Source organism: Eretmochelys imbricata, chromosome 2, assembly GCF_965152235.1.
Source record: "Eretmochelys imbricata isolate rEreImb1 chromosome 2, rEreImb1.hap1, whole genome shotgun sequence".
Classification (NCBI taxonomy): Eukaryota; Metazoa; Chordata; order Testudines; family Cheloniidae; genus Eretmochelys; species Eretmochelys imbricata.
Window position 1 is genome coordinate 89608033 of NC_135573.1, and position 22086 is coordinate 89630118.

At 36.8% G+C, this 22086-nt stretch overlaps 1 protein-coding gene across 1 annotated transcript in view; it reads right to left on the reverse strand.

Moving 5' to 3' along the window:
• The window catches only part of PIEZO2 (piezo type mechanosensitive ion channel component 2), a 454981-nt gene that overhangs the window by 108300 nt on the left and 324595 nt on the right, over nucleotides 1-22086 (reverse strand). Inside the window, exons 8-14 of the mRNA XM_077808692.1 lie at nucleotides 21316-21478; nucleotides 16576-16695; nucleotides 13739-13777; nucleotides 12076-12214; nucleotides 10293-10435; nucleotides 7980-8216; nucleotides 1811-1934 (exon numbers count right to left, since the gene is read on the reverse strand). Coding sequence (XP_077664818.1) covers nucleotides 1811-1934; nucleotides 7980-8216; nucleotides 10293-10435; nucleotides 12076-12214; nucleotides 13739-13777; nucleotides 16576-16695; nucleotides 21316-21478 — 965 coding nt within the window. The remainder of the gene's footprint in view (nucleotides 1-1810; nucleotides 1935-7979; nucleotides 8217-10292; nucleotides 10436-12075; nucleotides 12215-13738; nucleotides 13778-16575; nucleotides 16696-21315; nucleotides 21479-22086) is intronic.

Below are 22086 nucleotides of genomic sequence, written 5' to 3' on the forward strand. Positions count from 1 at the left end.
AAAAGGAAAGGACTGGGCACCTGACCAAAAGAGCCAATGGGAAGCCTAGAACTTTTTAAGATTGGGAAAAAACTTCCCTTTGTCTGTGTGTTGTGGTTCTCTGGGAAAGAGGGGAACAGGGAGCAGTTATGCTGTGAGAAGCTGAAAGCCAGGTATGAAAAACCATCAGATCATACCTATAGATTGCTTACCTGAAACCCCAGATATGTAAATAAATTAGGGAGCATCTAGGAAGATGCGGTTAGGTTTATTTCTGTTTATTTCTTATTGGCTTGTGGACTCCTCTGTGCTAACCCTAATGCTTTCCATTTTGCTTGTAACCTTTAAGATGGATCTCAAGAAGGTTATTTTTGATGTTTAAATTTTGTAAGTGGGTTTTTTAAATCTGGCAAAAGCCTAAATTCCAGATGTATTTTCTTTCATTTTGTATTTAACAAAATTTACCTTTTTTAAGAACAGGATTGGATTTTTGGTGTCCTAAGAGTTTTGTGCATGTTGTCTAATTAGCTGGTGGCAACAGCTGATTTCCTTTGTTTTTCTTCCTCAGCTCTTCCCCAAAGGGTTTGGGGGGCTGGGGGGATGAAAGGGCTTGAGGATACCCCAAAGGAAGGAATTCCCAAATGTGCCTTTCTGGTTTCAAAGGGGTTTTCTGCATTTGGGTGGTGGCAGCATCTACCATCCAAGGTCAGAGAGAAGCTGTGACCTTTGGAGCTTAATACCAGCCTGGAGTGGCCAGTATTAATTTTTAAAATCCTTGCGGGCCCCCACCTTCTGCACTCAAAGTGCCAGAGTGGGGAATCAGCCTTGACAAGAACCATGGCCTGAAGGCTATGTATTGGATCATAGTCAAAGCAAATATATACTGTAATGCCTATATTTTCAGGCAAAAAACGTTGTTAAACTGGAAAAAATGTATCATTGATATCCAGAGACATAAATTCCAAAGGGAATACTGTGGTTTTGGCCAAAACCACAAACATTAGACAGCTTTGAAATTCAAAGCAGAGGTTCCTGTTTAAAACCAACCAACCAACAAAACTTAAAAAAACATATAGATGTGTCATACCAGGTGGGAGTTAAATGCCACATTTCAAAAGAATGACTATTCCTCCCTCTTGCTCTATTGTGATCAAACTATGAAAAAAAGGGCAAGTTACTGCTGTGTCATTAATGGGAGCAGTATGGAGAAATCCCTGTTCCTAGTCTTGCTATGCTGGGTGTGAAGTGGGGGCCATCAAAAGGCATCTGCACATGTAAATAATGCCAGGGCCTGGCAATTTCAGGGAGTGACTCGTGGCTCTGATCATCACATCCCAGGCCTGATTCTGATCTGATTTAAATCAGTTTAAAACAAGAATAACTACACCTCACTGAAACCTACAGGCCAAATTCTGCTCTTGGTTACAAAGGTGCAGCTCCCAATGAAATCCCAATGGACATTATCCATGTAGGCCCTTCTCCTTTTATGGTTAAATTTTGTGTACAGTGATCTTTTTTAGGGTGTGAGGGGGCGCAATTGTGGTGCATCTATAGAAGGTTTTTCCTGTATTTCCCATTCAAGTTATTTATTTCGTCATATCATTTACTGTCGTTCAACTGTAAAGAGAGTTTATATATTTTGTTTGATATTATCAAGTTCAAAGCTATTTTCTTATGTCCCCTGAGAAATTTGTAGTGCATGGATTTAGCAATATATTGTTTTGCCCTCAGTCAATAGCAGATGCAACTTTCCAGTTACTTTAGCAATAAGAAAAGAAGTAACCATAACCTCCCACATTCATTGAAGCAGTCAAACTTGATATTCTTTTACCTTTTTCTTCATTTTCTTCATCTTCAACTTTGACCTCATCTAAAGTAGTTTCTTTTAGCTGAAGCACTTTCTGCTCTGTGAGGTGTTGCCTAAGCAGTAGCCAGAAAGTAATCGTGAAAAGGATCTGCAAGCAAAAATCAAAACAAAAACAAGAGAGACAGACTAATTGTACATCCTAGATCCTGCTAATGTTAACAGATATTTTGAAATGTTTTTCATGCCGTTGTTTTCCACTATTCAGCAAAATTGGCAACAATATCATCATTGCCAAAGAACACATTTCTGGAAGCTAGGTCATTTAGGCAACCTATTCCATTAAAAGCAAGTTTATTTTACTTGCAGCTGTCATCCAGTTTGGGTAGGAAATTGACTTTTCATCCTGTGGCTTTTGTTAATAAGTTTCTCTTTTGATTCCTTGCGCTAGGAGAGGTTAGTCTATTATTCCATAACCAGGTACATAAATAAATAAATATTTTAAACAAAGAGTGTGTACTTTTGTGTTTTCTATACTGCCAACTTCAGCAAGTGTCAGTACTGAAAGCCAGCCAGAACACAGAAAACAGTATGGCACCTGTTTATCATGGGCTTGAGCCTATATCCACTGAAGTCAATGCTCCCATGGATTTCAGTGGTTCAGGATCAAGCCTCATTTCATTACTTTATACAGAAAACAAGAATAAAATTTTAAATGAGACATACAAACAATCAAATATTTGGTATACTCTACTGTGGGGTTGCTGCTGCTGCTAACCAGGCTGACGATGTAATATAAAAAGTAGGGCTGTCAATTAATCACAGTTAACTCACACGATTAAGTAAAAAAAATTAATTGTGATTAATCGCATGGTTAAATAATAGAATACCAATTGAAATGCATTAAATATTTTGGAGGTTTTCTACATTTTCGAATATATTGATTTAAATTACAACACAGAATACAAAGTGTACAGAGCTCACTTTATATTTTTTATTACAAATATTTGCACTGTAAAAATGATAAAAGAAATAGTATTTTTTAATTCACCTCATGTAAGTACCATAGTGCAATCTCTTTATTGTGAAAGTGCAACTTACAAATGTAGATTTTGTTACATAACTGCACTCAAAAACAAAACAACGTAAAACTTTAGAGTCTACAAGTCCACTCAGTCCTACTTCTTGTGCAGCCAACCGCTAAGAGAAACAAGTTTGTTTACATTTACAGGAGATAATGCTGCTCGCTTCTTATTTACAATGTCACCTGAAAGAGAGAACAGATGTTCACATGGCACTTTTGTAGCTGGCATGCAAGGTATTTTCGTGCCAGATATGCTAAACATTCGTATGCCCCTTCATGCTTTGGTCACCATTCCAGAGAACATACTTCCATGCTGTTGACACTCATTAAAAATATAATGTGTTAATTAAATTTGTGACTGAACTCCTTGGGGGAGAATTGTATGTCTCCTGCTCTGTGTTTTACCTGCATTCTGCCATATATTTCATGTTACAGCAGTCTCAGATGATGACCCAGCATGTTGTTCACTTTCACTGCAGATTTGACAAAACACATAGAAGGTACCAATGTAAGAGTTCTAAAGATAGCTATAGCACTCGACCCATGATTTAAGAATCTGAAGTGCTTTCCAAAATCTGAGAGGATGGAGTGTGGAACATGCTTTCAGAAGTTTTAAAAGAGCAACACTTAGACGCAGAAACTACAGAACCCGAACCACCAAAAAAGAAAATGAACCTTCTGCTGGTGACATCTGACTCAGATGATGAAAATGAACATGTGTTGGTCTGCACTGCTTTGGATCATTATCATCGGCATGGATGTATATCCTCTGGAATGGTGGTTTAAGCATGAAGGGACATATGAATATTTAGCGCATCTGGCAAGTACATATCTTGCTAAACCGGCTACAACAGTGCCATGCGAATGCCTGTTCTTACTTTCAGGTGACATTGTAAACAAGAAGCGGGCAGCATTATCTCCTTCAAATGTAAACAAACTTGTTTGTCTGAGCAATTGACTGAACAAGAAGTAGGACTGAGTGGACTTGTAAGCGCTAAAGTTTTACATTGTTTTGTTTTTGAATGCAATTATTTTTTGTACATAACTATAAATTTATAAGTTCTACTTTCATTATAAAGAGATTGCACACAGTACTTGTTTTAAGTGAATTGAAAAATACTATTTCTTTTATTTTTAGAGTGCAAATATTTATAATAAAAAATATAAAGTGAGCACTGTACACTTTGTATTCTGTGTTGTGATTGAAATCAATATGTTTGAAAATGTGGAAAACATCAAAAATATTTATATAAACGGTATTCTATTATTGTTTAACAGCGCGATTAATTGTGTGATTAATCACAATTAATTTTTTTAATTGCTTGACAGCCCTAATAAAAAGTGATTCTGCTTTTTCATGTGAACTGAAAGCAACTGATAAAACAATGACTTCTTGTTATGTTTTTCAGCCATTGATAATGGTTATAAACACTGACAAAAATGACAATGTTCCTTTTAAGAGATTTTTAATGATATTTCCTTCCTGTTTGTGCATTCGGATGTAATTTACATTGTGATCACAGTCTTTGTTCTCACTTGCTTCCACGTGACACATACCAGTAGTGTGAGAAGTGGTGCAGGAAGCACGTATGTTCCAAAAATACTGAATGGCCAGAAGTTGAGTGAGTGATCCTGCATCATTTCATCACCATTATATTATAATAAAACAACTGATTTCAGCTCAAATTGATGAATTTACCATAAAAATGAACCTGATTTACACTGTAAGCTCTTTGAGGAAGGGACATGTATATGTAAAATGCCTATCTCCACAGGCCCCAATCCCTGAAGGGGATGTCTAAACACTATCACAAGAGAAATAAATAATAACGACAGGGAAACTCAGTTTTTAAAGGAGTGAAAAGGCACCAGATTAGCTAAAAATAAATACTGAAAATAAATATCAAAACTGCTAAACATACAAACATAACAGATAAGTGAAGCCCTTTCATGAATGGCAAATGCACAGAGAGTTTGGGTCAACACTTTTAAGCTATTGATTGGGGGGGTGGAATCTCCCTCCATTGTGTACTGCTAGATGTAATCCAGGGTTACAGAGCAGAAAACAAATCTTTGGGGTAAGTGGATGACTTAGGGAACTGATAATGGGGTACATAGACCATCGTTTCAAAGCAACTAGTATGAATCCAGCCCAGATTGGCAGTGACACAAAATTCTTTTCTCAAGGTGGCTGTTCGTGGTGTCTGTAAATCGAGTTGGCAGCCTCATTCCAGTTTGCAGAATACATACATCACAAAAACCATTACAACTGACACTAAATGGTATCTCAAAGAGAGGTGGGTAATGGAAACAGAACTACTCTCTCCCTTCTGGAGATGGATGCTTCACATCAATGTTAAAGTATATTGGCAGATCAGCATGGAGGAAACCTACTCTGCTACTACCACCATCTCTTTGTTCTGTGGGGTAATAGAGGGCTTCATTCTCTGGTCATATTAACACAGCACCTTTCACACACATGAAGGGCCATTTTATGGCTGTTAAGCTAAGCCCATGAGAATAGGTAGCAACAAGAGGTTCCACATCATCAGAAGTGACTTTCAAAAGCATTGTGCTGACTCAGACACAATGGGGGCAGATCCTCACTGGGGATAAATTTTCATAGGTCCACTGAAATTAATGATAAATTTACACCAGCTGAAGATCTGCCCTAATCCTCCAGGAGTGCTGGGCAAATTCACGGAGAAGTGGCCACTGCTATGCAACCTTGAGCATCAGATAACATGCATTTACCCCTACACTGACTGAGCTCTATTTTGCTCAGCTGCTGTCCTCTTTGGAGTCACTGCCAGCACCAGACTAGCTTTTGGAGCTGTGGAATATAGAGGTGTTTTCATACTGCCTCTGACAGCCAGCCTCTGTGCAATGCAGCTCTACCTTTCAAGCCAGTACACGCTCTTCAAAGCCCATACAAATATATGCAGGGAAAATTATGGTACATTCACTTCTCTTTTATTCCACTGAATCTTTATTTAAATCCACAGGGTGCATTTTATCCAGTCTAACAAATCCAACAGATGTTCTTCAGTTAGTTTTATAGGTGTAACTAAAATCATCCCATATACAAAATAATTTCACTTTCCTGACAGCAGTTAGTTTTAAATATGACATTCCACAATGCAATTCATCTTTGAAATTATTGAAAAGGGGCTGGCAATATATCAAGGCAGCCAAATCTCTTAAGAGAGATTTACAAAGTCAATGAAGAGAAATTGCAGAACTTACCTCTTGACAATTAAAATACTCTTATCAAGACTAGCACTACCTACCATAGGAAAAATAATAGAATGCTCACTAGCATTCAAATACATTATAAATCCAGTCATGGCTTGGCAAGGGGCACTGCCAAGCAGGAAATACAGGTGCAGAACCTCTTCAAATGGCAATCAAGTGTATCATGATGGAAGTGGTTCACTCAGTTATAAGGGAATTGGGCAAACTATCCACATTCTGTGAGAAACTCCTCTTGAGTGCTCTATGAAGAAGCTTCTATTGTGTGCTCACTTTCCTCCCTCAAAGATAATCTGCCAAATGTACTGGTCTCAAGACAGGGCAAATATCTGGGTGAAAAAAAGCCTCATTAATTGAGACCAAGAAATGCTTTCATTTGTGATCTAAGGTGATTCCAATTCATGTTTCTTCAACTGAATGACTAAAGAATTAATTCTGATAAGTACTTGCGCATGTGCCTAATTTTATGTGTGAGAGTCGTTCCATTAACTTCAATAGACTATTCATGTGCTTAAAGTTTGGCACATGCTCAAAAAGCTTGCTGACCTAGGCACTTCTATTCTTAGAGACAAATTTGGTGTGTTTTTAGATAGTCAAATGAACTCAGCTACTCTTCACAAATTAAAAAATATTTGACATTACAGGTTCAATTATCTTTTTCCGCTGCTCTTATAGTGAGGCTCTTCTACTTAAACTGGCATGACATCTCAGGTGTTCATTAATATACCAAAAATGGTACCTATGAATATTCTGGTGAATAAAAGCCAGTGATTCCACTCACTAAAACGTACAATCCTTTTTATTCACTTGTTCGGAAGCATTCAGATGATTTTTTTATTCATAAGAATGTTTATGGACAGCAAATGTTCATAGTGTCATGAATAATAACACAGAGAAATATTCCTGAAAGTATCTGGACCAGAAGTGTTCTCACAATATTTTTTTATTCTTCACACAGTACATTTATCTAATATTTCTAAGTGTTTGTGGATAACTTGCAAAGCGAAAAAGAGCTACACATGAGATTTTCAAAATGCTGGCCTAAACTCTGCTCCCATTAAAGTCAGCAGATTTTATCATATACTTACAAGTGTCTGGATTTGCAATTTTTAATTCCACCAGACTCCACATGCAATATGTGTTCATAACAAAAGTGTTCATGAATAGCTGAGACAGAATGTCATGGGCTGTGAGAGGTGGGGTGATAAAGTGTTGCCACACACAAATTCTGCCAACAAAATAACTAAAAATGAAAGGGAGAAAGGAGGGAACAACCACTGTACTGAGGTCTGCTACATTAGTCTTCATTCAGAAAAAAGAGAAGGGAATGGAAATCTTTTATTTAAGTACAACTACAGCACTGAGTTTTCACCTGTACTGACTGATGCTAATGACAAAGCAGAAATGCACTTATAAAAATGTATATAATTTGTGTATGTATAGTGTTTATGTATAGGTTGTGTGTGTGTGTGTGTGTACGTACAAACAGGTTTCATCTATCAAAAGCTGCCTCATAATTCTATTTAATTTATCTCATATTTAACAAATCCAAGTACATGTTTTTTCTCTTCCCTTTCCTTCTGTTTTCATAGGGCCAAATACTAATGCTATTTTCTCCCTGGTGAGAACTATTTTATAAAATTATCTAAATTTGACACATTCATTATAGTATTTAATTTACCGGCAAGAAGGAATTTTGTGCTATTGTATTTTTTAACCACTCATCCTGTACTGTAAGTCCCATGCTGAACAGGATTATTCATTGTATTAAACACCAAAGGACCTGAAATTTTTACTGATGGCTAGTGTATATTGTTTAGTTCTTTAAACTACAGATGTCTGTAAGTAAACTACACTTACCTTTGATGCTAATTCCCCAGGATCCTTCTTTTCTAAAAATCCTGAAACTTTAGGAAGCTCATCATTATTTAGGTCAATACTCCATATATATTGTAATGTTAACAGCAAATTTCCATAAACAACCATGAAAGGTGAACTGATCATAGCATATTTCCTTCGGTCACGAATCATCCAAAGTGTGCAGGACCAGATCAATAACACAAAAGTCAACCAACTGTGATAAGTGATACTCCAAGCCTTGGGAGGGAGGGGATGGGAGAGAGAGAGAAAAATGTTCATATATTCACTTAGTTACAGTATTACTGCATACAGTCAGTAAAACTTTACAGCACTGCCCAACTTGACACACTTTGTCTAGGATATGTTTTCATATTTCATTATTTGTATGTAGATTTAGCCATGTGACTCTCATTTATGTTAATATGAATTAGGCCACTGACAGCTACAGTAGATCCTCTGGAATACATACTGTAACAGATTCCTAGGAAATTCACAGTTTAGATAAAAAATTTTGTCTGGTACCTTTGCGTCTTGGTACTTCAGTAGAAGTGTTAGTTTAGGTCTCCCAGAATTCAGCAGTGACTATAAAGCATGCTTTAGATTTCACTCTCTGTTGTACTCTAGATATTAGAGATTAGAGATGGAGTAGACTTAGACTGACCTAGCCTAACCCAACCCAGTGTAGCATTGTTTCTTACAGTATATTCAAATGCTCTGCTCATTTTACAGGTATCAAACAACTGTTCTGGACAAAACACTGTATTATAGCACGGGGGGAAGTGTCTTTTTATTAAACGCTGTTATAGATTTTGGACTAGATTCTGGTATTGGCAATGCACCAGTATAAAACTAGAGTAACTTAGCTGAAGTCAATGGAGTCTTAATTTCTTTTTTTTTGTTTAGACAGAAAAGCATGAAATATGAAGAATATTTTAATCAAGGCTGGATTAGTCCTGAATTGATACAGTGTCCATTATAGCCTCTGAGAATCGTGCATATGCTATTCTTCCATTAAGATACACAATTGTAACACAGACAATGGTCACGTCTGGGTATGGTATAAGTGGAACAGCAGCTGAATTTGGTTCACAACACTTAGAACAAAGGTCCTTCGGAGCTCATATTATCTCAATTTAAGACTAGAAGAAAGCTCAGAACAATACAGCTCCATCACTGATACTGACAGATTCGAATGCTGAATGGAATTTAAAGTAATTAAAGCACATGTGCAGCAGTCACTTCAAAAAAATGAATATACCATAGCAAGAAAGTAACTACTTATTAACATCTCAAAAAGCACCATATTCAATCCAGATTCTGCACAAAGAATCTGCTATGTTTTGTTTATCTCCAGAGACTTTTCATGCTAAGGGACAGCAAACAGAAGTCCGAAAACCAAACCAAAAAATCTGTTTTCTTTTGCTGTATGCAAACAAAAAGTGGCCAAACTATTTTTAAAAATTTAAAGCAAGATTGGGCCAAGACACTTTATGTAAATTGCATCCCAGTTGAAACCTTTTCAAAATAGAAAAGCCAGACCTTGGAAGTGCTGACAGAGAACTATCTATCACGCTGTGAACTTGCTACAGTATAATCCAAGGCTAATTTGCACAAAATGACCCTATGTTTTAAGGGATAGGCAGTGTAATTTCAAAAAGAAGAAAATTAATGACAAAAAAAATTGTTGGCACAAAATTGTATTTTCCTAGATGTCTTCCCTGTGTAGATGAAAGAAATCAAGGTTTATTTTCATACAGAGTTTGAACAAGATGCATCGATTCAATTTGAAGTAGAAATGGCAAGTTTAGATTTACTGTATGACTATGAAGTGCTTTATTTTTGCAGACAATTTCTGATTTGAGTAAATGCATTAAAACTCACTAAAAAAACGCTTTTGAATTATCAGAAAAATTAGCATGTTGAGCATTTTCTGATCTGCCACAAGTAACAAAATACTATGTAGTTTAAAGCTAGAATTTTAAGCCCTGATTCTGTAACGGAATCCCTGCAAGCAGAAACCTGTGTCCTACCCCATAAGGAGTTGGTGGTAGGATCAAGGCATAATTTGAGGGGTAATGTTTTATTAAACCACATGCATCCAACGGATTCAATCTCAGGTCCAGATTTTACAACATTAAAGTAAACACCAATGAAAAATCAACACGACAAATCACCCTTCACCAAGACATTTTGAAGATAAATATATTTATGCTGTCAATAAGGTGGCAAAAGCTCATTTCCAGAGTTAGATGACATCTATAATTAGATTATGTATAGTACTCCAACTCAATTATTTTTGTCTTTCATACGTACCATCATTGCAATCAGAGCACATATGTAACTTTGTTTCATGATAAAATGGAAGACAGAGACCATGGCATGTATTTTGACACTTTCTTTTTTCTCCTGAATATCTTCCTCCTCTTCTTCTTCCTCATCTTCCTCTTCTTTCTTTTCTAAGTAAAAAAAGATTCTTACAGTGCAATTCAAATAAGTCTAATGGCAGCGCATGCACACACCATTCAAAACCCTACAGTCTTTGCACAAACTGAGTAAATTTTGGCCATCACGACATCCTCTAGCAATGAATTCCACAGGTTAATTGGGCATTGTGTGAAAAAGTATTTTCTTTTGTTTGTATTAAATCCGCTGCCTATTAATTTGAGTGACCCCTGGTTTTGGCATTGTAGGAAAAGGTAAACAACACATCTCTATTCACTTTTTCCACACCATTCATGATTTTATAGACCTCTATCATACCTCCCTTTAATCATCTCTCTTCTAAGATGAACATCCCTATTCTTTTTAGTCTCTTCTTGTATGGAAGCCGTTCCAGACCCTGGTTCATCTTTGTCACCCTTCTCTGAACCTTTTCCATTCCCACTATATCCCTTTTCAGATGGGGTCTCTAAAACTGGACACAATATTCAAGGTGTGGGTTTATCATGGATTTATATAGTGGCACTATGATATTTTCTGTCTTATTTTCTATCCCTTTCCTAATAGTTCCTAACATCCTGTTAGTATTTTTTACCTCAGCTGGGCCTTCAACTGAAGTTTTCCAAGAACTATCTATGATGACTCCAAGGTCTTTTTCTTGAGTCATAACAGTTAGTTTAGAACCCAACATTATACATGTGGATTTGGGATTATTTTTTCCAATGCACATTATTTTGCCCTTATCAACACTGAATTTCATCTGCCAGTTGGTTGGCCAGTCACCCAGTTTTGTGAGCCCCCCTGTAACTCTTTGCAGTCAGCTTTGGACTTAGCTATCTTGAATAATTTTGTGTCATCTACAAACTGTGCCACTTCCTGGTTCACTCTTTTTCCAGATCATTCATGGGTATGTTGAATAGAATTGGCCTCAGTACAATTCCCTTGGGGACCCCACTCTTTACCTCTCTCCATTCTGAAAACTGACCATTTATTCTTATCCTTTGTTTCATATCTTTTAACTAATTACTGATCCCTGAGAGGACCTTCCATATTATGCCATGCCAACTAAGTTTCCTTAAGAGCCTTTGGTGAGGGACCTTGTCAAATGCTTTCTAGAAAATCCAAGTACACTGTATTGACTGGATCACCTGTATCCACATGCTTGCTGACACTCTCAAAGAATTCGAATTGATTGGTGAGGCATGACTTCCCTTTACAAAAGCCATGTTGCCTCTCCCCCAACAAATTGTGTTCATCCACGTTTCTGATCATCTTGATCTTTACCAATTTGCCCAGTACTGATGTTAGGCTTACTAGCCTGTAATTGCCAGAATAATCCTCTAGAACTCTTTTAAAAAATGAGTTTCATATTAGCTACTTGCCAGCCATCTGGTACTGATGCTTGTTTCAGCAATAGGTTATATACTACAGTTAGTAGTTCTGCAATTTCATATCTGAGTTCCTTCAGAACTCTTGGGTGAATACCATGTAGTTCTGGAGACTTACTGCTGTTTAATTTATCATTTTGTTCTAACAGTTTCTTAAATCTTATGCCAAGCTGCTTAACAAAAAATGCACAAGGCAAAGAATCTAACTATAGAGTAAATAATAAAGTACCAAACATGCAGGTTTATTCCCAAATAATTCATGTTACTACCTGACATGTCATCTGATGGCTCCCATTTGTACTGTGGGGTTGAGTACATATCAGCTTTGGCAGGGCCATTCTCCAAGTGAAGTGTGGGGTGTATGGTGTGATAATCTACAGGAGTCCCATTCACTGTTACGAGCAGGACCTGCCAAACGAAGATTGGAGAAAGGTATTCCTTTTAGAAAAGCTTCTGTGTGAGTGAAACTGCTACTTACTAACTTTCACTAGGTATTGCTTTTAAAATATGAAATAAACTTAATGAAATCATTTCAGCAGGTTTCTCTATATACTGAACAATCACACATTACACATGATGTCAACACAACTGTCCTAAGAATAATTTTAGCAGACCAATTTATGCTAAAAAGAATTATTACACTGATTTCGTTATATTTTCTTTAACAAAGCAGTAATAATAACGATGGTGGTGCTTTGCACTTCTACCGTAACTCCCATCAAAGAATCTCAAAGCTCTTTATAAACATTACTTAATCCTCAAACCATCACTGTGAGGTAGGCATTACACCTATTTTAAAGACACACCAGTGGAGGCATGGAAAGGCTGAGACTTCTGTTAGGTGTCATAGGCAATCTCTGGCCAAGCTATGAAAGAACCCTGATCTTCTCACTAGTTCTATGCCATAGCCATGAGTCCTATCCCTCTCTTTGAGGCAGTCTTGTGGCTGGATATTTTTCAAGGTTAATTTTCTGTCTAAAGATTTCCAGTACTGATGAAGATGATGGGTACAAATGATTTGCATTTTTAAATCAGTAGGGTGATCTGCATTTGTTACAATTAGTAAAATTAGCTGTGTTTGTTACAGTTGTTTATTACTCAATGTTTATGCCACTATTTGAACTTTCCTTTCTGCAACGTGTTGTTGACCATTGTCCTTGTTTGGCAAGGGTTTCTAGCAGTTGACCAATGCAGATGGGCCAGTTTTACAGACCCAATCTCATTGCAAAATATATCATGTGATTTCCTGATGCAGTAGATGTCACAAGGCCAGGGGGCATATTCAGGTTTAGTTACAGCTGTTTCCAGGCTGCATGGAGGAGGAGACCTGCAACTCCATTTGTTAGAGTATGGGACTGAAATAGAGCATTTCCCTCTTCAGAATCTGTTAGGATTTCCTACCTTTGGGCTAATTAGTTTGTTGCCTGTTCAAATAAAGTTTCATACTTTCCACCATTTTAATATTCAACTCAGGTATGTGGTCATTTTTGCTGGACCTCAGCAATTCAACATGAACACTTTAAAAACACATCACAAAGAAGGAATTAAACCAAATTTTAGGGTAGCTTATGTTAGAAAAGCAGAGTTGCATGTTTTCTTTAAAATACAAGGAACTAAGGAAGATCTTTTGCCAGTTAATACAACCTCAAATATTCTAATGTCATGATTGATACTTAGTAAGTTTAAATAATCAAGATTTTGGATAATCAAAGAAGTTCTCAATGTAATTAACAGACAATAGGAAGATGATCCTGTTTTAGACAACAGGTAGGTTTGGATAATCAAGGTTGTAATATAACGGCTAGGCTAATAAAAAGATCAGAACATTTTAAAATTTCATGTAAACTTATCTCTGTAAGGCATATGGCATAATCCATATATACACCATCGATACGAATACAAATAAATTGCAAAGACTGATAGTATACTAACATCAGATGGCTTGTATTCATCTTGAGTCATTGACAGAAGCTGTAAAAAGCAATGCAAGGACAGATTATTAATGAAGAAGCATAGCTCAAGCAGTAATAAGTTTAATAGATGCATGCATATTTGCTAACCCTCTCAACAGATCTGAATTAAGAAATTCAGTAAGAATTTTTAAAGAGTCAGCAGAATTGTATATTATGCCCAATAAAACAGCATTCATTTTAGCATAATTATTGGCAAAACTTTATTTTTAAGTGTCTTAATTCCAAATCACAACTGAAAATGTTCTATTGAAATTATATGTGATGGCCATGGGAATTCATCAATATGTTATTACAGTTAGTATCAAATGACTTTCCAATGAGACATTTAAAATTAAGGCTTTTTTAAACGATCATTAGAATTTCTATAAGTATAAAATCACTGTCAACAGAATTATTACACTAGCATACAAATGTTATACCTACATTTCAAAGTATTAATAATATAATTTAAATTACTGGAAGAGCACTACATTTTTGTCAACGGCATCTAATTACTGCCCTCCATCATTCAGCAAAAATTATTGATATAATATGAAGCAGTAGATGAAGAGATAGAGAGATCATCAAAACACACTCTAGTAATTTCTATTTGTTGAAAATTTGATAGATAATAATTACATAGGGCTAGAGGCTGCAATCTTTTCTCAGGCAAAGCTCATGCTTGAAATCAATGGGAATTTTGCCTGAGAAAAGACTTTAAGATGTGACTCATAGAAGAAGAAAATATTGTAACTACAGTATTTTAAAATTTGTTAAGAATACACAAACTCATCTTCCTGCATCATATTGGCTTTCCCAAGATTACATTTGGCTTATAGAAGATGTATCTTTTGGACAAGAAGACACATTTCTCTACAAGTAATCAGCACCACATGTAGTGAAGCCCAGAATATAGTGGAAGGTTTTTGTTTGGTTGGTTCTTGGTTCTTTTTTTAAAAGAAAGCAAGCGTTGGGACCCATTTTTTTCAGTTTTTATTTATGAAAGTGGCCCTCTTGAGTTAGGCTGATAGGGTTGGGCCCTTGCTCTGTGACATGAAAGCAGTGTGTGAAGCACAATAACCACACCACATTAATCAACTTTTACTGTCTTAGACTTTTAAGTCTACATGAAACTTTGTAGAGAACCATGGCCTTACAATAGGACAGAGCAAAGTCTACAACTGTATTATAGTAGTATATATATTTTATAGTTTTTATAATAAACAATTATGACTGGGGCAGCCCCTTTGTGTACTCTAAACCATTAGTGCTTCTCTTGGGTAATAGATCCTTCAACAAATGCAATGCTATCTATTCTAGTTCCTTCTATTCTTATGTGTGTGAATGTCTCTATCACCTCTTGTCCACATATTACACTGACTCAGCTCCACTTCTGATGAAACCCTCTTCCATGCCTTCAGCTCCTCTCACCTAGACTCCTTTCAATGGCCTCCCCAAGCCCCAGCTTTCTAGAATCCAGCGAGTGTAGAATACTACCCCTCTTTAAAAACATGCAAACATTTTCAAACAACTCCACTTGGTCGGTTTCATTTCAGGATCTGGTTCAAAACTATCTTTCTTGTTTATAAAATCCTCCATGGAATTGTTCCTATCTAGAAGACTTTGTCCTCCTGTTCTCCCCTCTTTATTCCTTCCCCTCATTGAACACATGCTTCATCTTGCCCTTAACATCTCAGGACTGTCAACTTAAGAGTCTTTTTCTCTGCAGCTCCTGCACTTTGGAACTGAACTCCTGTATCTCTCCACTTCATTTGTTATTTAAATGTTCTTTCCCGCGGTCATCATTTCACTTTGTAAATGTACACTACCACAACTCTGTAAAGCATTCTGGAATACAAATTGTCTGAAATTTGTGATACCATATATATCATTTCACATCTTTTAACTGCCTTTGTTGGCTTGTGTTATCACCGTTCCAGATCAAACAGTATGAAGTTGGAGATACTTCCAACGTATGTCTTCGCTGGCTTTTCTAATACCAGCTGAGCATACAGAAGTACTAAAGTTACTACTGCAATTGTTGGATACGGGCATATAGCAATCTGTCTGTTGTTATAGCTCAGTGTCCAGTTCACTCAGAGCAGTTTTTCTTATTACACTACTACTACTACTGTTATTGTTACTTCCATCACAGTACTCGTGGGGATTGGATATGCTAATTTAAGGCTCACCCTAATACTTTTGGAGTCAAAATCTGGGGGCAGCTGGCCATATGAGAATTCCCCTAGTGGGTAAGGAGAAGGGGACTCTTTGGTGCCATGAAGCTGGTGGAGTTGGCTCCTACACCAACTACCCTCCCCACCCTAGCATAGGGGTGTACAGGGAAGAAAAGGAACATGTTGGTGGCAGGCTGGGTTGTGTTGTGGGAGGGTGACGGCAGCTTTGCCTCACTAATTAGGGATCCTAGTCAGCTGTCATTAGATAGATCAGCCTTTATTGCAGGTATCTGGCTCCCTGACAGCCCTCCCTGCTCTCCTGCCCATAGAGCCGCCCAGCAAAGGAGAGACTCTAATCCTGGATCTTTTTGTTTTAGAAGCTGGAAACACAGAAAACATTCTGCTTTCACTTCCTTGCACCGTCCCTTGTTTTTCTTCTTCTAAGTTTTACAAAATAATAACATTCCTTTCCCTTCCTCAAAATCTTGGTGTCATGCCAATTACATACTCACACATTTTTACTTTGAACTTACACCACTATGTCCCCAAATAGTAATACATTACTTACAAAGCTACCACAATAAAATGAACTGCATGTTTGAAACATTTTGATGTAGGGAAACCTTCCCCCAGGTCTTACTTTTCTCTCATCAGTTGTGTAGTGGCTTGCATACCACAAACTTCGTCTCCTTGAGGATGGGTTGCAGTCTGTTTCTTTGTCTTCTTCGCTGATACCAGATTTCTCTTCATCATCCATTTCCTAAACAATGGGAATGGCAAGGATAGTTGTAATTCTTAAACCATGATTTTCTAAGAGTAACACTATGGTACCTAGATGCTGTTCTTCCTCTAAATTATATGCCTTGAAATATTGTCTAGTGTTTAATGTACTGTATCTATGATGAATGCTTTTTATTAGTATGACATTTTCAGAAAATGATGACAGAGCTATTCTATAATTACTAAACCCATCAATATCAAGATGTTTCCTGATTCCTACAGGATACCATAAGTAACCAGACTTCCACATCCTGCTTTATAGTATAAACCAAACCATAAAGTATAATACAGATATGTAATCATTTTAAAGCTAGATTTACTGAAATTAAAGCTCTCTGCTGCCTGTATATTTGAATGTGGGAACAGCATTGACTTGCTATACTGAGCAGTAAATTAAAAGAAAAAAATATTTTCCGGGCATAAGCAATGCATATTCAAAGACTACAGAATAACACACTAATCCTGTTTCTGATATATGGTAACACAGTAAATGCATCAGAACAGTGAACTGATTCAGAACATCTAAAAACCACACCTTGGACAACTATGGAATCACATGCCCAATGGGAAGTTTCTTCCAATCCCCTACCTCTTAGTGCTTAGGTTTTAATCTCACCATGAATAGCAAAATTAAGGATTTTTGGGATAGAGTGTACATGCTGTAAAGTGGGTTATCCTGTCAGGAAAAGCACTCTATTAATAAGCATTTGAGTCTGACAAACAGGAAGCATTACAGTCTGATTCTGCATTGCTGATGCACTAACATTATAGTTACCCTAAATCATACTTCATCTCTATGTAATTTCTATCAGCCCTGGCTAAATAGCAGGCAGTTTAGAGAGTTGATTACACTAAATATTAAGCCAAATTCTGCTGTCATTTATACTGCTGTAAGGCCCCAATTCAGAAAACCAATCCCTATTTAACAAAGCATTTAAGCACATGCTTAACTTCAAACACACGCTAAGGTCCCACTGGCCTTAATGGAACTTAAACATATGTTTAAGTGCTTTACTAAATTGCAACCAAAATCCAGAGTATCCATTGACTTCTGCGGTGTTGCTCAGGATTTATACTGATGTAAATTAGAACAGATTTTGATCTAGTCAAGTAATTTTCATATTTTTTTCACTTTCAATGGTCTGGCTCAACAGGATGAAAAATGATGATTTAGTTGGGGACTGATCCTGCTTTGAGCAGGGGGTTGGACTAGATTACCTCCTGAAGTCCCTTCCAACCTCGATATTCTAAGATTCTATAATTTTTTTCTTCCCATTTTATTCTTTCTATTTAATAGATATATTTTATTTCTTTGTTTCAAATGAAGCCTAAATTAAATTGGCTTTTGATTTACTCCCTTTCTTTTTTTTTTTTTTAAAAAGAGGACAGTATCATAAGCAATATCCACTCGGCTCTGGGAACAATGTTTGTCAGTTTATTTGAGCTCCATCTGCTGACTCCATTGAAACAGCATAGCACAAAATTTTACTTTTGTTGTCTTTCTCAGGCCAAGATTTTCAAAACCAAGATTCTAAAGTGGGGCTTTAATAGGGGTTGTGAGGTTCTCAGCCCTTCTATATCAGCCCACTTATTCTGAAGTCTAACCCATGAAATAGAGCTGAGATTACAAATCTGCCCATGGGAGTAAGGAGCCCAAATAATCTAGGTGGATTTGAAAAACCCACTCTGCAAGCCTCATATTAAGCTCCTCTTTTTAAAAAGCTCAGCCTAAATAAGCAGTAGTTATTAATTTATTTTTACTTCTCAAAAGCATAGCAGCACATTTCACACATGTATGTATATTTATATTTAGAATGTAGAGGATATTCCAAACCAAATTTTAACAAATGTAAAATAAACTAATTATGAGGCTTACATTTGCTATGCCACTTTCATGTATTGAAAGTTTTCATATAAAAGTGGCCCACAATGAAACATTTACCAGCAACATTTTGTTTGGCATTGATTTGACCACACAAACACTAAGTGTACTGAGGTATTGAGATAATGATTTTAAGTTATATGAACTTCAGGTGGCGATGGGTGTGGGTGGGAAATGGTGTCTTGTTTAATCTATTTCAAGGATGAGGAAAAAGAGGTCAAGAAGAGCATTATCTAGCAGTCTCATATTGCTAGTCTCATATCTAGCAATCTCATAATTCTAGGCTGCCTTTGACTTGTCCAACACTTCCAGTTCTCCCACCATACAAGCAACTACGATGGTTGAGTGCACAGCTCCAGGAGAGTTTAAGAGTAGTACTAACAATGTTCTCCCAGCCCCCACCATCCACACTAGATTAACTCAAACAGCATTGTAGAGGCCTGGTTCTCTTCTCACATGAGCTTCATAGTGAAGTTTTTCCTGATTAACATCAAAGTGAGCGAGTGAAGAGTCAGGCCCTAGATTTATATTTTAAATATTATCCAGTGAATAAACTGATTCCTGATATAACTTCACTGAAGTCAGAAGAGATAAATTGGCTCTTCTTGTTTTATTAAATTATTGCAGGACTCAAGGGCCCAAACATGAGGTCCTTACTCAAGAAAACTTCCAAACAACTTTAATGGGAATTTTTTTGAGTAAGGACTGAGGGTTAAATTCATCTCTGCGCAGAAGTAGCACAATCATGCACCATTTAAAATCCCACTTATGCTCCTTTTTGAGTACTTTTTCTCACCCTGAAAACTCAGGACCCAAATGTGGGCATAATTCCTTGAGCATTTTTCTGAAGCTGCATTAATCAGAACAGAGATATAGCATCTGCTCTCAGATTGACCCATTCAGCAAATTTATCATCTTTGCCTTCTGAACTTGGTTAATAATGTAGAGGAGGTACCATAAGTTAAAGATGAGATTCTCACTACTATGCTGCTTTGACATTGTTTCAGATTGTAAAAACAGAAGACATAGGCAGCTACAATAAAAGACAAGGACCAAATTCAGATCTCCATTAAAGTAGCATAAATGCAAAGGAACTCTATTGACTGCAATGGAATTACAGTGGATTTAGACTGGTGTAACTGAGAATAGAATTTGGTCTAAAATTTTCTAAGACAAAACAAGTAAAAAGAAAAAACAATCCCTGATCCATGGCACAATCAAAGGTGAAAACCATCCATAGCAAAACAGTCTATAAAGCCGCTAAGATTTAGAAACCAGAACATATCATTTTATAGACAGATGTTGTAATGGTGTATCTTCTTCATCAAAAAAGAAGTCATAGTACAAAGACAGCATTTATCTTACCATGTTTTCATATTTTGATATTTTCCCTTTATAAGAGTTAACTTTTTAAGACAGCCAACCAGCTTCCTATCCTCCTAAAAATGTCTGACTCTTAACAAAGAGTGAGGTAATAAAGGTGAGTGAGGTAATAAATGAATGAAGACATTAATATTCCACAAGGATGCAACTGAAATGTAGACTCTTCACAGCTTTAGTGCTGCGTACCTGTACTACTGTGTGCAGCATTACCAAACCAAGCTTCAAAAATTGTGAGTCAGGCCTCCACAAATCATACCATTTTTATAAATAATGAAATTTGGGCTCATTCTATTTTCCGTTTGTTTTCTGAGTCTTCAGGGTGCCTTTGTAGTCATGTTCCACACTTTTCTCCACAACCATAAGATCTAAGAACTTTACTTTTTAAAAAAATGGAAGCTGAGATGTTCACATAATCACATGAATCCTGGACTTGGGGCTTTAAGAAAAACACCAAATGTTGCTAGACTCATGATAAAATTGCAAGATTAGGCAAAACTATGTATGTCTTACAGTATCCTGCACCAGCTTGCAGCTGATATTTTGGTTTTTGGGCAACGAACCCTTGAGGCTGCTTTTAAATTTTCATTCTTTATTGCCTTTGGTATGAGGAAATTTTCAAGGCTGTGTAAAGACCATGAAACACAGAGTAACTCCTGTGTGCTGCACTTACTGCTCATTTTGCTGTGACTTTATGGTGCTTTGCATTATGAAAAAAAACCCAACAACCCTACCTACTGTAGACAATATTCACACAGACTTTCACAATTCAAAAGTAAGCTAAGGACTGATCTACACTAATGCTGTGAGACGATCTAAGTTATGCTAATTCAGTTACGCAAATTATGTAACTGAAGTCGACATAACTTAGGTCGACTTACATCGGTGTCTACACTGTGACATGAGACGATTTCCCATCGACATAACTTCTGGCTCTCAGGGAGGTGGAGTATGCAAATTGATATGAGAGCACTCTCCCATCAATTTAGTGTGTCTTTACCAGACCCAATAAACCAACACCACTGCATTGATCACAGCTGTGCCGATTTAGCAGGTAGTGTAGATATGACCCAAGTCTTTGATCCTGTAGCCCTTAATCACATAAGTAGTCCCATTGACTTTAGGAGGACTACCCATGTAAGAGCTGGAGGGACTTATCAGAAAGAGTGTATTTAAGACAGCAGCTTGCCTCACATAAAAATTTTGTTCTACTGTTTGCAAATGCCAGTAACAATCTGAGAATCTTACAATCACTAGTGAGCATTAGAAAAATTCTACTCTGGTGGCTTTATTCTCTTCATAAAGTGGGAAGAAAAAATAAAGTGGGAAGAGCCTTACAATGGGCTCTTGTAGCCAAAGGCGAATAAGAGTTGCCAGGGTGTAGTACATCACCAGCAGTAATATGGGATTGGCATGGTGATACCAGACGAGGTCTTGGTTTGCTATGATCTTCCAGGTGCTTGAGCAGTTGGTTTTAATTACTGAAGTGACACCAAATAACCTGTTCAAAAAGAGTAAGAAAAAAATTTAGAGAACAAATATTGAATTTTAAAACGTTTTAAAAGTGAAATTAACAGATACATGATTATCTTTCTTAATTTTGTTTAATTTTGTCTACTTGTGAAACATTGACTTTAATACAGTTTGATCTGATTAAAATTTTATTTGCTTAAAGAGTCTTAACTGAAATGCAGGTCAAAGTCAACATTTTCATTTTCCAACATTTAGTGAGTACAAAACAGGGAGGGTTATTTAAATATCAAGACAGGAAATAAGGACATTATGTCTTTGCACCTCTCTGTTCCAATGAAAAAACTACCAGGGACCTGACCCTTGTAGACTCAGGCCTGAAGAAAATGAAAAAGAAAGCTTCATGGCAAATCCACATGTTACATCATGGCAGCACTCTGCCACTCCCTTGGGTCCAACCTTTAACATTTAGTAAGTTATGATTCATAACAAATTAGTAAATAGTCTCACATCATCATTCTAGTCACTTTGTCCAGGACAGAGTTGGAGAGTAACTCTTCTCAGTAATATCTACTGAGGCTCCAGAACTTGTAACAGCTAGGAATTTTAATGCACTGTCCTAAAAACCTAGGCCTCAAT